We start from the raw sequence: 16,036 nt of genomic DNA, 5'->3' as shown, positions 1-16,036 counted from the left end.
CTCACCCGAGGTATGTAACCTGCCACTCCTGGGCCAGGGAGGAAGCCCACGGGTCCGTGGGGGAGGTCTCTAGCCCCCTGTGCCCTTGTTCCCGCACAGCAACCCTGGCTCTTTCAGCCGGTGGCCCCAGACGGGCGCCATCGGCCCAGAGGACAGGAACTGGAAGTAGGAGGATGCAAGCTGCCACCTGGGCAGGTGTGCAGATACTCAGCACCATCGGACTCGAAGGGGCCTCGGAGGCCAGCAGGCAGGCATCGCACAGCCCGTCCCCGGGGCTGCCGAGCCCAGCCTGGGTCTCGCCAGGTTGGGGCTGCAGTGTGAGCGTAGCAGCAGAGCCGGTGCTCCCTGCAGCGGGGGTTGCGGAGGCGTTCTTAGGGCGGCTGCGTCCTCCTCCGCGTCCCCCGCGGCCTCACAGACCCCCATGCCCCCTCCCTCCTGCTGCCGCGTCTCGGGGAGGCCTGGCGGGCAGCAGGGCCGGCACAGGCGCCTGGGGGGGCGGAGTGCGGGCAGCCGAGGGGCCGGAGGGACTGCTCCTTACATGTAGTTCCGCACAGAGTCCGGCAGGATCACCACGCAGCGCTGCTCCTCCCTGAGCTCTTGGGCGGCCTTCACGGCCACCGACATGGCACTGCCGGCACTGCCGCCTGCCGGGAGGGTCGGGGTCAGACCCGCCGGGGGCGGGGGCGTGCGATGCGCGTGTGCGTACCAGTGCGTGTGCACGCCCCAACATGCTCTGGAGGGGTCCTCGGTGGAGGGACCGGGCTCGGGGTGCTGGGAGGACCCCCGATTCTCACTGTCCACCCACATTCTCCTCGTTACCACCAACTGTCACGACCAAACCCTCCTCGCACAGAGCCTCCAAGCCCTGCAGCAGATGGCGTGCAGGTGGGCCGGGCAGCCCCAGAGCGAGGGTGTCCTTCCGGCGCTGGCCCAGCAGCTGGCAGAGGCCGAGCGCCCGGCGCCCCACTCACCGCACAGCAGCCCCTCCTGCGCGATCAGCATGCGCGCGAAGGCGAAGGCATCCTCGTCGTTGCTCTTGAACCACGTGTCCACCACCTGGGGGGCCGAGGGCAGGCGGTCAGGCCGGGCAGCGCCGGGCGCTGGGCAGCGGGGGTGTGGTGGGCGTGGGCACCACCGCCCAGGTTGCAACCTCACAGAGGACCTCGGTCCAGGAGGTCGTGACCCTCCAGGGATGCGGCCCAGCCCCTTGTCTGGGATCCAGGACTCGCATCTGCAGACCTAGGTCGCGCCCCACCCCCTCCCCCCGGGTCCAGCGCACCGTGCACGTGGCCAGTAAAACCGCCCAGCAGCCCCGCTGAGGGCCACACTTCTAGTCTAGGTCTTTGACCGAAGCATCCTTTGGGGTCCTTAAAAGGAGCCTTCTCTGGGGTCCTTAGCTCTCCCACGTCGGCCTGCTTCCCCGCTCCAGCCACCCGGCTCCCTCCCCCTGCCGGGGTGGTCTGTACCACCCGCCACCCCCCAAGGGCCTCTGTGTCCGTACACGCTCGTCAGGTAAAGTACCGCGAGTCACCACGTCATGACCCCCGAGACTGCTGCCCCGCGCGGCGCGGAGCTCGCGTCTCTGTCCCTGCTCAGCCAGGTGCCCCGCCACCCCCCCCCATGCCCCCCCCACCCCCCCCCCACCCCCCGTGCCCAGCCAGGCAAGGCTGTGGCCTGAGGGCTGGGCTTGTCACTGCCGCCCCGCCTACCGTCCTGTCCAGCACGGTGGGGATGAAGTCGTAGCCGATCCCTTCCACCTCGTAGGCCGTCTGCTCCGTCTGGTTCAGCTCCTCAGGCTCTGCGAGGATGGAGCCTTTGGGGTCCACCCCGATGATCTGCAGAGTGGGCAGCCTTAGGGCTCAAGTCTCACCTGGACGCACCCGGCTGTCATCCGGGCGTGGGCCCTGTTCCCGGACCTCGGGCACGAGGCTCGAAACCCACTAACCCAGGCCCGGGCGCTGGGAGATCGCAAGGTAAATAAATGTCCAGCTCAGGGCACTCAAGGGGCAGCACGAGGCTGGGGGAAGTGGCGTCCTGGAAAGCTCCTCCTGCGCGGGGTGCCTGAGGACAGCCCCAAGAGATGCCCCGGAACAGTGGGAGCCTGGGGCGAGGGGGGTGCTAGGACTGACCTCTCCTGGACGGCGGAGAAATGGGCAGAGAGGAAGGGTGCGATCGGCACCTCCAGTGGGGGTCTCTCTGAGCCCCTCCCCAGGCTCAGGTGCCCCTCCCTACTCTCAGAGCCCCGGTGGGGCGGCGGTAGGACCTGAACCTGAGAGCTCTCGGCTTCTGGAATGACCCTTGGAGGCCACCCAAATGGACTCTCCCACCCCCAGCTCATCTGGGCGTCCAGGTCGCTGGGTCCTTTATCCCCCGGGCAGGCACAGGTACAACCCCCCCATATAAGATGCAAGGCCGTCTACGCAGAAGTGTCAGAAATGGGAACTTCCGGCTCTAAAGCAGAGGCCACTCTGTGGGCCCAAGGCCAAGGAGCCCAACAGTTAAGCCTCCAGCTGCAGTTCAGGCCACAGGTGGGAAACACGCACACGTCCAGGCCCACATCTCCTGGGCGGGGTAGGGTGGCGCCCTCGCAGCCCCTCACCTTGCATCCAGGGCACTTCTCCTTCAGCTTCCTGGCGATGCCCGTGATGGTGCCCCCCGTGCCCGCCGACGCCACCAGCATGTCCAGCCTCCCTGACAGGGGAGAAGGCATGTCAGGGAGAACATCCTCAGGCAGGAGCGGCCGACCCCCACTCTTTTTTTTTTTAAATCATCTTTATTGGAGTATAATTGCTTTACAATGGTGTGTTAGTTTCTGCTCAGCCCTCCACTCTTAATAAGAAGCAAGAAGGTCTTCAACCACAACGAAGGCAAGTTATCAAAAAGGGCAAAAGCAAACCTATTCTCAAATTTAAAGCCTCTCATCGCAGTCCTCCATCTTTGAGACACAGTCACGGTAACAGAGCCCCGGGGAGCCCCATTTAAGGCTAAACGCAGCCAGTCCCTGAAATCCCTATTTGTCGTGAATCGTGAACGAGGTGACTTCCTGCGGGAGGTGGGCCCCAGGTGGCTGAGGGCTGAGCCCAGGGAGGCTCTTCACACTTCCTTAAGCTGTTTGGTTCAGACGACGTGGATAAGTGAACTGAATTATCAAAGGGACCAGAATAAACCGCTCAGCTTGGCTCAGACGTTGTCTGGGCTCTCTCAGTGCCCGGTGGCCAGCTCAGGCACCTGCAGACAAGTCAGCGCGGGCACCCGTGCTGAGGCAGAAAGGCTGTTTTTACCGAATGAGAAGATTCTCACACATAAGACCTGGGTGAGCAAATGCCTGGACTTTGCTGCCTGGCTCCTGGGCACGGAATGAGGGCACTTAAGCCAACGCTAGGCACCAAACAGGAAGCCAGGGGTGCCAAGCCCCTGGCAACTCTTCCCGAAGACCTCTTAGGGAAACAGCCCGTCAGAAAACATCGCAACCCCCTCGGCCTTGGCACCAACTGTGCGGAGAGGTTCCAAGCGGCCTCATGTCTGTACAGAGTAAGCTAATTGCAGATGTCACCACCCCAGTTCTGCAGATGAGAAAACCCCAATGTTGAATTCAGCGCCCAGGCTGGGACTTGAGGCCAAGTGCCGTTCAGCAACGTGAAGCCCCAGCTGTGAGCCCAGAACCAGCGTGGGACACCCTTGTGCCCTGCACTCAAGAGCTCCTACAGGTCTGGAGGAAAGACTGCTAGGTAAACAAATACAACCACATGATATGTTTGGTGCTATAGGAGAGGCACGGGCAAAGTCCAAGAGGGAGGAAACCGCTCTAGAGAAATGCTCTAGAAAGCACCTCACGGAGAGGGGACATTTGAGCTGGGTTTTAAAGGATTAAAAGGAGTTTACGAAGGAGCGGGTAAGTGACTTGTACACTCCCAGTCAAGATGGACAGCAGGGTTAGAAGTATACACCGTCACACTGCTGCAGGATCTCCTCGGCCGTGATGTCGTAGTGAGCGAGAGGGTTGCTGGCATTGCGGTACTGCAAGGAAAGAGAGCAAAGGAGTCGTGCTGAAGTCGAGGCACAGAACCGGCAGCAGCCCCAGGGCACCAGGCAAACAGCTCAGTGCAAAGCCAGAGAGGATGCCGGCAGCTCGGGGAACGGCCCGAGCACCTCAACAGACACCAAGCATGAAAACCAGCTCTCCACAAGATGCGATTTCTGAATTAACCCAGACGTGGAGTGAGTGACAAAGAAGAGCTTCCAGTCAAAAGGTCTGCATGTATTTTATGCCTGTAGAGAGCTTCCCGGGTCCTCTGCAAAGGGCGTTCCAGCGCACTGAGCTGAGCCCTCAAAGCCGGCACACAGACAGCACAGCCAAAGGCTTGGCCGACCCTGCCGGCCACACACTGGGCTGGGAGAGGCCAGTGACCGCGTCCCAGTGCGTCGGTCCCTCTGCAGCCTCTGCTCCTGCTGCAGATGTAACACCACCCCCAAGCCCCCGGCAGACATCCCCCAGGGAAGGCCCCACTTGGTCCCAAGCCTCTGGGCACACAGTCGCCCCCAGGGCCCGGCCCTCACCTGGTCCAGGATGTGAGAATTGGGGATCTCGTTCCTCAGCCTCCAGGCCACGCCCACATGTGACTCAGGGGAGTCGAATCTGGCATTGGTGGGTGTCCTCACGATCTCTGCCCCCAGGGCACGCAGGACGTCCACCTGCAGAGGTACGTGGTGGCCTTCACCTCCCCACCAGGCCTTCAGCGCAGGGGCAGGGGCCGGGGAGATGCCCGCCTACCTTCTCAGTACTCATCTTCTCTGGCATCACGATGATGCAATGGTAGCCCTTCACCGCGGCAGCCAGGGCCAGCCCGATCCCTGGGGACAGCACATGCAGTGAGAGGGGGCCACGGTGCCCCTGAGACCCCGCTTCCAGCCCCAAAGGCCCAGGGGAGAGGGCGCTGCAAAAATGCCCTACATCATCCCCTTCTGCCCTCAAATGAGGGGATAAGAGGAGAAGGTGGAGGCAGAGATAAAAAGGCAAGTGTGCCCAGAGAAAAAAGCAGGCTGCCCACCATGAACCCCAATTCCTCCAGCTCTTACTGGGCGCCTGGGAGGTGACAATAGCAGCAGACGTTGTGGAGCCCGCGTGTTCCCGTCCCCAGCCCCACCACGGGGCCGGGGCACAGGCCTGGGCCGGACGCCTCCTCCCTGGTTCCAAAGGGGTCAGGGCCGCTGCCCAGGGCTGAGGGGAGGGGTCACCCCAGTTAGTCTGAAGACAGAACACGGAGCCAGAGAGGAGGGTTCTGGAGCCTCAAGATCTCCTGGAGTTTGCCCCACTCGGCTTCGGACCTGCTTGGGACCCACGACCCCTTTCTGGGTTTGGATGGGAATGTCTGTCCTGTGCCTGGCCTGCCACTGTGCTTTGGAAACACATAAATTGTCCGGTTTGAAGGTTCGCAGCCGGAGGGGAATTTTGCTTCAGGAGGAATCGAGCCTCAGGTCTCATCCACCTCTGATTTAGGTGATCCTTAGATGAGACTTAACGTCGGTGCTGGAATGGGTTCAGACTTTGGGGGGCTGTTGGGATGGGGGTGAATATACTTTGCATTCGAGAAGGACATGAATTCTGGGGGCCAGAGGGTGGAGTGTTATGGACTCAACTGTGTCCCTCCAAAATTCATCTGTTGAAGTCCTACCCTGCAACCCCCCTCAGAATGTGACTCTAACTGGAGATGGGTCTTTGAAGAGGAGATTAAGGTTAAACGAGGTCATATGGGTGGGCCCCAACCCCGTATGTCTGGTGTCCTCATAAGAAGAGGAGATCAGGACACAGACACACACAGAGGGACGCACGTGAGGACACAGGGAGAAGATGCCCAGGAGAGAGGCCTCAGGAGGAACCAGCCCTGCTGACACCTGATGTCAGTTGTCCAGCCTCCAGACTGTGAGATAATAAATGTCTGTTGATTAAGCTGCCCAGGCTGTGGGATTTATTACCACAGCCAAAGGAAACTAGGACAGATTTTTACTACAAGGTGTAGTTGCCCACATAACAGACTCCAACATCACCAATGCAGCTGGGACGGCAAGATATCAGAGAAAGCTGGGCTCAGCCACACACCTGCACACAGGGATCAGGTGCCGAGCAAAGTGCGTGGAGGGAAGGGAAGGGCCAGCCTGACAGACCAGCGCGTGCAGCCCTGGGTCACCCGGGCCGGGAGCTCTGGCCCGTGGCAGCGCCCACCTGTGTTCCCCGACGTCGGCTCGATGATGGTGTCCCCAGGCTTCAGGGTCCCCTCGCGCTCAGCATCCTCAATCATTCGCAGGCTGATGCGGTCCTTCACGCTCCCGCCCGCGTTGAAGAACTCACACTTGGCCACTGGAGCCAGAGACGCATCATGAGAGAGGAAGAGGACCCCGACTGCTAAGGGATGCCTGCCGTGCCGTCCCCTCCCCAGCACCCGATACGCCCAGGATGCAGGGACAAGCTTCAGTGGTCCTGAAAATCATCGCCTTTCCATTGTCACCTCCCACACCTGACGTGGGTGAGGGTGCTTGCCCACGGGAGCTTCTGCCACCTGCCCGTCCCACCCCCTATGGACCACGTGGCAACTCCAAGTGCATGAGACAGAGCAGCCTAAGGAGCCCCCCCAACTGGATGGATGGAGCAGAGCCACCCCCGTGACGCAGCACAGTCCCGAAGAGACTTGCTGTGTGTGCAGGGGGCGGCCGACTGGAGCCCAGGCTTAATTCAGGGCAGACAGCCCCGCCATACCCAGCGGATCATGACAGACGACCTGATGTCCTGAAGCCACAGCTCGCCCGTCACACCCCCAGACCAGGACCCACACACCTTCCACACCCGCCATCTTCCCCACCTAGCAGATACGACGTCCTCTCCTGTGCCTAAACCTCTGCTTCCGCTCTTCTTTCCTCGGGGGAGGACTCCCTCCCACCTCTCAAAAACACGCAGTGTTCGTAAAAGGGGGAGAGATGGCACCAAATGTGATTGAAGGACCAGGCCGGCCTGCAGCACCCACAAAACAAGCTCCTCCTGCTTTGTCCTGGTTTCTGAAATCCACAAGACCCAGAGAGGCCCCTGCCGGGACAGTGAAGGAGGGGCTCTTGAATGTCTGACCGCTGAGGAGCCCTGCACCCCAGACTCCTGTAGGTCACACACTTGAATTACTTGTTAGAAAATTCTAATGAGCCCATGGGAAAGCCAACAGAGACGCAGGGATTCAAGCTGATCAGCCGTGGGCAAGCCAAGTAACCAACCGGAGGCTCGGTTTTTCCATCTGTAAAATGGACACAGTAAAACCTACTTCAGGGGCTCCTGCCAAGTTGAAGTGCATGCAGCAGGCCCATGCCTACGGGGTACTAGTTGCTGGTCTCTATTATCTGATGGAGGAGCACAGAGCAGACGATAGCTCTCCTGGGTTGTTCTGATACACCCCCAGCAGCGCCTGGGAGTGTGTACTGCTTGTTGCTTATGAGAGAATTCTTCACCAGAGGCGTGCGCGGGAAGCCTCTGATGGTGATGCCTCTGGGGTGAATCGACCACGTGGCCTCGGTCCCTCCCCTAGGAGGTGTTGACCCCCAAGGACCCCCACGCTCTCCCCTCCCCAGCTCTCTCTGCCCCAGCAGCACCAGGCCTGGTCCGCCCCAGGGCCTCTGCACCTGTCACTTCCTCTGGGACAAGGCTGACATCTACCTGGGCTCCGAGCTGGGAGAACAGTGGAGGTGAAGAAAGCCCCCCACCCTCTTGTGTTCCTGGAAACAGCCTCCTGCAAAGAAGTCCCTTCTCCATAGGAGTTGGATAAGACTCTCAGGTGATCCCCATGTGTACCAGACACAGCTCCCAAATCCCCACTCTGTGTCTCCTAAGTGAGACGCGAACTGTCTGTCTGAGCACCGGGGCAGCCAGTTCCTGCCCGGCTGATGGCTGGGGCCCTCATCACAAAAACCGCCCCGGCTCTCAGGTCAGCCCACCCCACCCACGGCATGGCTGCCCCTCCCTACGAGAGTCCGAGACAGACCGGCGCCGCTCTGCTCCTGCAGTTGCCGGCTTAGAGCACCGCCTTCCCGGCTCGGGTTCTGCCCACATCTGCCCGGACACGCTTCCCTCCACAATCCAGGCCTCGGCTCACAGGCCACGGCCTCCCTTACACCGACTCCGGCGAGGGCTTGCTCACCCTCTCCCGACCTCACCTGACGTGGTCAAACACCCCTCCCGCAGGGTGTGAGGGGCCCACCCGCACCCCCGGCCTGCGAGCCGCGCGCAGGAAGCCGGCACTCACGGAGCTCACACTTCAGGCCGAAGTTCCTCCCAATCTTGTTAATCCTCACCATCGGGGTATCCCCAATCTTCTTCAGGATGTCTGGCAGGATTTTGGGAGATTTCTCCCTAAAACAGAGGAGTCCACGATTACTCAGAAAAACAAAATGGTACCAGCCTTGGCAGGCCAGCACATTCTTTTAAATAAATCAAGAAGTAAAGCAAAGAATTGCCTTTCATGAGGAACTGGGTGGCAAGTACACAAATCCACATTTGCTAAAAGGTCACACACATATGCACGGGCAAGTACACCTCAAAACCTATGAAAACGAATGCAGTTTAGTGAACAGCTGCACCAATGTTTCCGGGGTTTGAAAACTCACTGTGGTAACAGATGGTATCAGTGGGCAGCTGGGCGAACGTCCCCACGACCTCTCTGTATGATTTTTGCAACTTCATTTGAGTGTTATTTCCAAATAAAAAAGTTAAAACAAACAAACACTGATTTCAAAACATCACGTCCTGGTCCACCTTTTTAGGTTTGTTTTTTTTTTGGCATATGGGATCAAACCCGCGCCCCCTGCATTGGAAGGCGGAGTCATAGCCACTGGACCACCAGGGAAGTCCCGATCTTTTTAGGTTTTTGATCTTCAGTTCACCTCCTCTCTCAGCACCTGCCTCCTGGGATACCTCCCTTCCTTTTCTTCGATGAAAAAACTGGTGGGGACCCCTGGACAGAGACCCCCTCAGACGGTCTGGCCACCGGGCAGTGACAGTGACTGCAAAGAGCCCACCCAGGCACCTGGCATCACTCAGAGTGTCTGGCACAGGTGGCAGGAAGCCTGATACTCAGACCAAAGAACAAAGGCCTCTGGCGGGTCATCTCTTGTCCTTGGGGCTAAGGTCAGGCGAATTCCCAGGTGGGCCTCCAGGCTCAGAACGGGATTCGCTCCTCATGGACCAACTGTCCCCCTTCACATTCGAGTGACTGTCCCCCCCTCCCCAGTGGTTCTTCCAGCTGAGCAGCCGGTGACAGGTGACAGGAAGGTGTGGGACAGCTCAGCTGCTGCTCAGCTGTGCACGCTGTGATACCTGCATTTCCTGAGCGGCCCCCACGATGTTGCCTCCATCCTCATCCTCAAGGACCGACTATTCATCCCGGAATATGCAAAACTGACGTGAGTTCCAAGAAACTCAATTTCTCAGGTGCCATCCCCACGGCTCTCACGCTTGCGTGAGCCGCGGTCCCCACTGCAGGGACCCATTAACCATGTAGATTCCTCCCCGCTCCCAAGGTGGTGATCCACAGCTCCCCGGGAATGCCGCCTTCCGCCCCGGGGCCCACACAGGCAGCAACACGGCCTGGCTGGAGCCCAGCTACGCCCTCCGAGGTGGCACGGACGCCCCGAGCCCCCCCAGAGGCAGGCTTGGCCAAGAGAGGTGCGGAAGTTGGGGTGAGGGGAGAGCCGGGGCGGGGGCAAAGGGCTCCTGACCCCAGACTTGGAGGGAGACCAGGCTCTAGGGGCGACCTCGGGGTTGACTTATTAACTAGTTAAAGCCAAGGCAGGAGGGGTAAACACCTGGGAAGGACTGGAGGGCGGCTGAGTCATCCACCCCCAGCAAAGGTTGTAGCGGCCTGAGAACCGGGAGGCCCAGCCCGCCCCTGCGGAGAACTCAGGGCTCCTGACTCAGCACCAGGCCCGGGGGTGGGGGGTGGGGGGTGGAGCAGAAAGTCACCTGGGAAGCTTGCCTGAGGTGATCGGGCCAGGCCTGGGGAGGGAATTTAACACCTTATCTCAGCTGCTTTCCCTGTGACAGCCCAGGAGGCTTCTGGGAGCAGAGCCCTACAGCCCCCTGGAATAACCTGAAACCCCCTCGCCTGGCAGGGCGCCTGGCTCTGCTTCCCCTCCGCAGCCCCTCCCCTCCCTCTGCTGCTCCCATACTGTTGCTCGTTCTAAGCCCACCCTACCTGGGAACCGTCTGGAACCCCTTCCCCAGATACCCACAGGGCTGGCACCTCCTGCCCATCCAGGTACCGGCTCTGAGGTCTCCCCAGGCCACCCGGCCACATCACCTGTCTCATCACCCCTGTGCTCTCACCACCGGGATGGCCTAGACTGCCTCGTCCAGGGACCCGGGTCCAGCGTCCTGACAGCGGGTGAGCCCCAGAGCCTCAGGCCCGGGCCCAGCTCCTCATAACCTGAACTGGGACAAGCAGTTTCAGGATGGGACAGCAACCCCGCCAGGGCGTTTTAGGAGGGTCAGGCCACCACGTGAAGTGCAGGTGTGATGCTAGGTTGCAGCCTGGATAGGATGGTGTCCCAGCCACCCCAGGCCCAGTGAGAAGCTCACGGAGCCATTTCACCCCCTGCTTTGTTCTGGAAGCAGGGGCTCACGCCCTATGGCCGGCGGCCAACTTGGCCTCCTGAGCTCCCAGAATCGAGGTATGTTTAACGCTGGGAGCTTCTGGGTTTGTAAATGTTACTTCGGTCCATTGGCCCCAGTGAGGAGAGCACCCCTCCCCCTCCCCCTCCCCAGTTCTGAATCGAAAATCAATAATCATAAACGTTGGTACAGCAGTGCATGAAGGATAAGAACCAAACATCCAAAAGGCATGTTCTTCCGACTCCTTTGTTGTACTTCTGGGAGATAACACTAAGGAAATAAAGATAATCCTAAGGTTTAGTGAACTCAGTTCGAGTTTCATGATGGGTCAGGGATTTTTGCCTTTTTTTTTTTTTCCCACTGGTTGATCTGATGGTGCACCTAGAACAGGGCACACATATAGTAGGTGCTGTGACTAAATGAACTGCATTTTCCTCTGCAGTTATTCACAATGAGATCATTGCAGACACATGAATACCCAAGAGAGGGCTTAAAGTCGTGGTTTATTCATCCAACAGTCTCAGTCCAACCACAAAGACCCCACTACAGAAAAGTATTTCACAGCCTGGAGTTAAGCAGAGAAGGGCAGGCATGATCCTAATTACAAGAGTGTGCAACCGGACGGATCTGGATCAGAAACCTCCCCCCTGCCTGTCACTCAGAGCGTGGGCCCTGGGCACATCCCTTTATTTACTGAGCATCTGGTCTTGGGAGGCACTGAACTAGGTGCTGCGCTACAGCACAAACGAGCCTTGGCCTCTCTGAGCCTTGGGGGACTCAGCTATAAAATACCTCCCACCCCAGCTCACCATCCACCCAGAGTGACTGCAAGGGACGGGGGTGGTGGGGTGGTGGTTCACACCCCAGGTCCCTGTGGCTACCTGGCTTCAGGTAACAAACGCTTCCCCCCATCTTATGGTCATAAAGAGGACTCACAGAGCAGTGTGGTGATGTGGAGAGTTGGTGGCAGGCCTGCCTAGCTGCCAGGAGCACCTGCTCGGGGCATCGGGACGGATCCACAGGACCTCCTTGTCTCCCGGAGGCTCCTTTTCCAGGCTTCCTTTCCCCAGGTGTGCCCCTGAGAGGTGGGGGCACCCTGCAGCCCTCTCTTCTGCTTGGGGTGTCTCAGAAGGCATGGTGGGATCTGTCAAAGGCAAGGGGAAGAGATGCCGTCAGTTCGGGCAGTTTCCAAACACCTACAGAAGGGCCTGCTTCTCTGTTGCCTGTCCTGGGAACCCTGCGCGCCCAGCGCCCAGCCCCCTCTGGGCGTGGAGCTCCATTCACTCAAGTAGCTCGGCAGGAAAAGGCATAACTACGCAGGCACCAGCTGCTGTGGACAACAGCTGGACAGCTTCTCAAAGGGTTAAGCATACAACTACCGTGTGACCCGGCAATTCCACCCCTACGCATACAGCCAAAAAAAATGGAAACATACAGTATGTGCCCACCGCATTCCTAACGGCACTATTCACGATAGCAAAAACCTGGAAACAAACCAAGTGTCTGTCAGCGGATGAATGTATAAACAAAATGTGGTTTACCCATACAGTGGAAGAGTATTTGGCCATGAAAAAACAATGAAGTTTTAAAATCTTCTTAACATGTGAGCGCATGCACACACACACAGACACACACACACAGCAACTATGTAGAGGTGATGAATGTCATTCATCTTGATAGCTTGACTGTGCTGTCTTTTCGTAACGTATACATAAATCAAAACATCACGTTGTACACCTTAAATATACACATGACTTTTTTTTTTTTTTTTTTGCGGTACAAGGGCCTCTCACTGTTGTGGCCTCTCCCATTGTGGAGCACAGGCTCCGGACGCACAGGCCCAGCGGCCATGGCTCACGGGCCCAGCCGCTCCGCGGCACGTGGCATCCTCCCAGACCGGGGCACGAACCCGTGTCCCCTGCATCGGCAGGCGGACTCTCAACCACTGCGCCACCAGGGAAGCCCCACATGACTTTTATATATCAAAGATATCTCAATAAAGTTGTTTGAAAAAGACTACATTTAGGGACTCCCCTGGTGGTCCAGGGGTTAAGACTCCGCGCTTCCAATGCAGGGGGCCCAGGTTCGATACCTGGTCAGGGAACTAGATCCCGCATTCCATAGTGAAGATCCCGCATGCTGCAACTAAGACCCGGAGCAGACAAATAAATAAATATATATATTTTAAAAGACTACATTTATATGATGGAAATAACAAGAGGAAGATGAAGATGTCAATAAATATATTTTTACCCTAAAAAAGAAGGAATGAAACATTCTGCGAAGTCAAATAAGCCAGAAGAATATTGCATGACTCTACCTATATGAGGTAGCTAGAATAGGCAAATCAGAGAGACATGAAGTGGAACAGAGATTCCCAGGGGCAGCGGGAGGGGAGTCACTGTTTAATGGGTACAGAGTTATGAGGAAGAAGTCCGGGGTACAGATAATAGTGATGGTGGCACAACACCGTGAATGTGTGTATTGCTACTAAATTTACACACTTATGAAAGTTAAACAGTATATTACATGTATTTTATCAATTAAAAATCTCATGGAACCTTAAAATAGATGACAAAAAAAAAAAAAAAAGAAAGAAAGAAAGAAAGGAAAGGGAATGGGCACACTCAAAGAAGAGGCTGCAGCCCTGCCCAGCTCCTTCTGGTGACAATGAGCAAAGGCCCACCTCTCAGGACTGAGCTCAGCCGCTCGGCTGCCGCCCTGTGATTTCCCACACTGAACAGAGGACCGGTCCACGGCCGGCGCGGAGCCATCACTCACCAGGCTGATGACCGAACACTCACCACGGCTCCAACTCCATAAGGAGCAGTGAAAACTAAATGGAATGAGGTGTCTTGGATGGAATCCCAGAACAGAAAAGGGTATTAGGGGAAACTAAGGAAATCTGAATAAGTAGGGACTTTAGTTAACCATAATGTTCATTAATTGTAAAAATCGTAAGATGGTAATAATAGGGGGAACCGTGAGTGTGAGGGGGGAGGTACGTGAGAACTCTGCTCTCTTCTCAACTTTTCTGTAAACCTAAAGCTCCCCCCACCCCAAGTCTCTGGAGCCCTGTGGGTCTGGAAGGTCCCTGCGAGGAGCTCAAGGTAGGGGATGTGGCTCGGGGTGACCTCTGAGTGCAGCCCTCACCACTCCTCCAGCCCCCAGCCTTGCCCCTCTGCTCCCCAGGACATTTCGGCAGGCAGTTTGCTGTGAAAAGGTTCGGTGGCCCAGGCGGAACTGGGCTGGAGGTGCACATGGAGGCTCGTGGACCCGCTGGATTTCTCCTCGGGAGCGGCCCCATCTGGGTACCGCCACCATCAGCAAGGGCAGAGGCCGCCCCAGCTGGTTCCCTGTCTCCCAGCGCAGGGCCAGGTGCAGACCAGCGCCCAGCAGGTCGCCCCAGATGCCCAGGCCGGAGCCTGCGCGCAGGGGAAGCGGAGACCCCCACTCTTGGCAATCACATCCGTTTCAAATCCACGAGGCCCGCGGCGCACGGCTTTCCGGGAGAAACCAGCCTCCCAGCCGATCTGCCCCCAAACGTGCCTAGAGCAGAGGTTCCTTCAAGTCTTTGGATCAGCAAGTACTTTTTCAGGCGTTCAGTTCCCCTCGTTAAACCACAGAGGGACGTCCCGCGTCCTTCTTCCACCTTTCAAAAAGCCCCCGTGGTAAGCGGAACACTGCCTTCGCTCCGCGGTGCGCCCGCGGGTAGGTGGTTCTTCCGTCGTGCAGAAGCGCCCCTGTCGTAGACCTCTCTCCCCATCAGAGGCCGACAGGCCGGCAGCCCCCTGGCCAGGACACCCCGCAGACCGGCCACGCAGACGCAGGCAGCCCTGCGCCTCCTATGTGGCGACTTGCCTCGCCTGTAGCGACCTCCCGAAAGGTAAGGGGCTGCTGGGAACTCAAATCGAGACCGACAGAGCCTCCGTGGAACCCACAGGCACTCGGCGGGACCCTCGCTGGGCGACCCGGGTTCGAACCCGCGGATTCAGTCCAGCGCAGCCCATCTCAGCTCCCAGCGGGCACAGCTCCCCGCGGGCACAGCGCCCAGCGCGCCGACGCACGTGCGTGCTGGGAAGGCGGGCTCCCCTGGCGCGGTCCTGCTGGCTCCTGCCGCACCCCAAACCCCAAGACCCTCCTGGGGTCACGCCCCCCGCGCCCCCCAGCGCCCTGCACGCGCGCACCAGTCGGCCCAAGGGGGCCAGTTAGGGCCAAGGGTGCGGAAGGTAGTAAACTCCCGTTTCAAAGAGAGACTTTTCAGGCGGGTAATTGAGACGCTACAGAGGATCTGGAGACCGCCCGGTCACCTGGCCTTTGGGAGGGGCTTTTGGGGATACCGTTTGGGATAAACACCCCCAGGTAACTCTTGGGAGGCTAAGTTTTGCGCTCCCGCTCCTTCCCCACTACCCCTCCCCATTCTCCAGCTCAGCCATCCGCCTAGCCTAGGGCTCGAAGTGAGGGTCTCAGGGTACCCTCCCCCATCCCCTTAGTACGTGCTGGAGGCAGGGCCCTGTTTGCCCTACGCGCCCTGCGCTCCCTCCCACCGCGGGCAGCCACCTCCCGTGCAGCCTACGCAACTACATCAATATTTTACACCCCGCTCCCCCCCCCCGCCCACTCCACAGAACTGGCAGAAAAGAGCAATTTTCGAGACAACCATTTCCCATCCAAAATGCAGCGAAAAATCAATGATGGCACCATTAGAGCGCATCTTCCGAAAGTCTCAGCTCGACGCCCCCCGGCTCGCGCCCCCTGCCGTCCCCTCCGCAGCCGCAGGAGTTGGAGTGGAGGCCCTGGGCCACGTGGGCGCGGAACCCCCAGCTTCAAGACAGTCTGGACTCGCGATAAGGGGAGGGTCCTGGACGCGGGCGGCGCGGGGCCAGCTCCGCGGCTGGCAGATGTAGATGATGCAACGCCGGCCCAGCGGTTGCCGAGGCGGGGACCCCGTCCCAGACCCCGGCCAGATCCCTCCGCCTAGGGGTGGGGCGAGTCACGGTCCGGCAAGTGCTCACCTGGACCGAGACCGGGAAAAAGCGGCGGGCTGGGCGCGTCCGGGAGCAGCGAGCTGTGACCCGGAAAGCGCGACGCCGGGGCTGGGTGGCACCCCGGGGACCGGGCGGCCAGAGTGGAAGGAAGGCGATTGGCCGAGAGGAAGGGGCGGGGTCCGGCTTCCGGCCAATCCCGAGTTGCGGATCGCGCGGCCACCACCTCTCTCGTACCCGCCTCTCGCCACGCCCACACGCCACGCCCCCATCCCTCCCCCACTGCCGCACCTTGGGTCAAGACCCCACCCCCATCACCTACTCTCTTTTGACGCAGCCGTGGGCCGGTGGCCTCTGTCCCCTCTTCTCCCCTCACTCCCGGGACCCCAGCACGCTCCGCCTACCCCTACCC

The 16,036-nt window shown here is 59.1% G+C and overlaps 1 protein-coding gene across 5 annotated transcripts in view; it reads right to left on the bottom strand.

Moving 5' to 3' along the window:
- The window catches only part of CBS (cystathionine beta-synthase), a 30,779-nt gene extending 15,005 nt beyond the window's left edge, over positions 1 to 15,774 (bottom strand). The window contains exons 1-12 of one of the 5 annotated variants that reach the window (XM_022552876.3): positions 15,655 to 15,743; positions 11,576 to 11,783; positions 8,277 to 8,383; positions 6,221 to 6,355; positions 4,772 to 4,851; positions 4,558 to 4,692; positions 3,948 to 4,017; positions 2,600 to 2,691; positions 1,710 to 1,835; positions 972 to 1,056; positions 539 to 644; positions 6 to 345 (exon numbers count right to left, since the gene is read on the bottom strand). In XM_022552876.3, the coding sequence (XP_022408584.2) occupies positions 114 to 345; positions 539 to 644; positions 972 to 1,056; positions 1,710 to 1,835; positions 2,600 to 2,691; positions 3,948 to 4,017; positions 4,558 to 4,692; positions 4,772 to 4,851; positions 6,221 to 6,355; positions 8,277 to 8,383; positions 11,576 to 11,775 (1,368 nt within the window). In that variant the 5' untranslated portion in view covers positions 11,776 to 11,783; positions 15,655 to 15,743 and the 3' untranslated portion in view covers positions 6 to 113. The other 4 variants (XM_022552874.3, XM_022552875.3, XM_089910142.1 and 1 more) reach the window with 4 other exon arrangements.
- Positions 15,775 to 16,036: the final 262 nt, after the last annotated feature.

This window comes from Delphinapterus leucas, chromosome 4 (genome assembly GCF_059928025.1).
Source record: "Delphinapterus leucas isolate spDelLeu-1000000601 "Yukka" chromosome 4, BTC_Dleu_Yukka2, whole genome shotgun sequence".
Lineage (NCBI taxonomy): Eukaryota > Metazoa > Chordata > Mammalia > Artiodactyla > Monodontidae > Delphinapterus > Delphinapterus leucas.
Note: the sequence above shows the minus strand (reverse complement) of the source record. Positions and strands in the feature narration are given on the sequence as shown.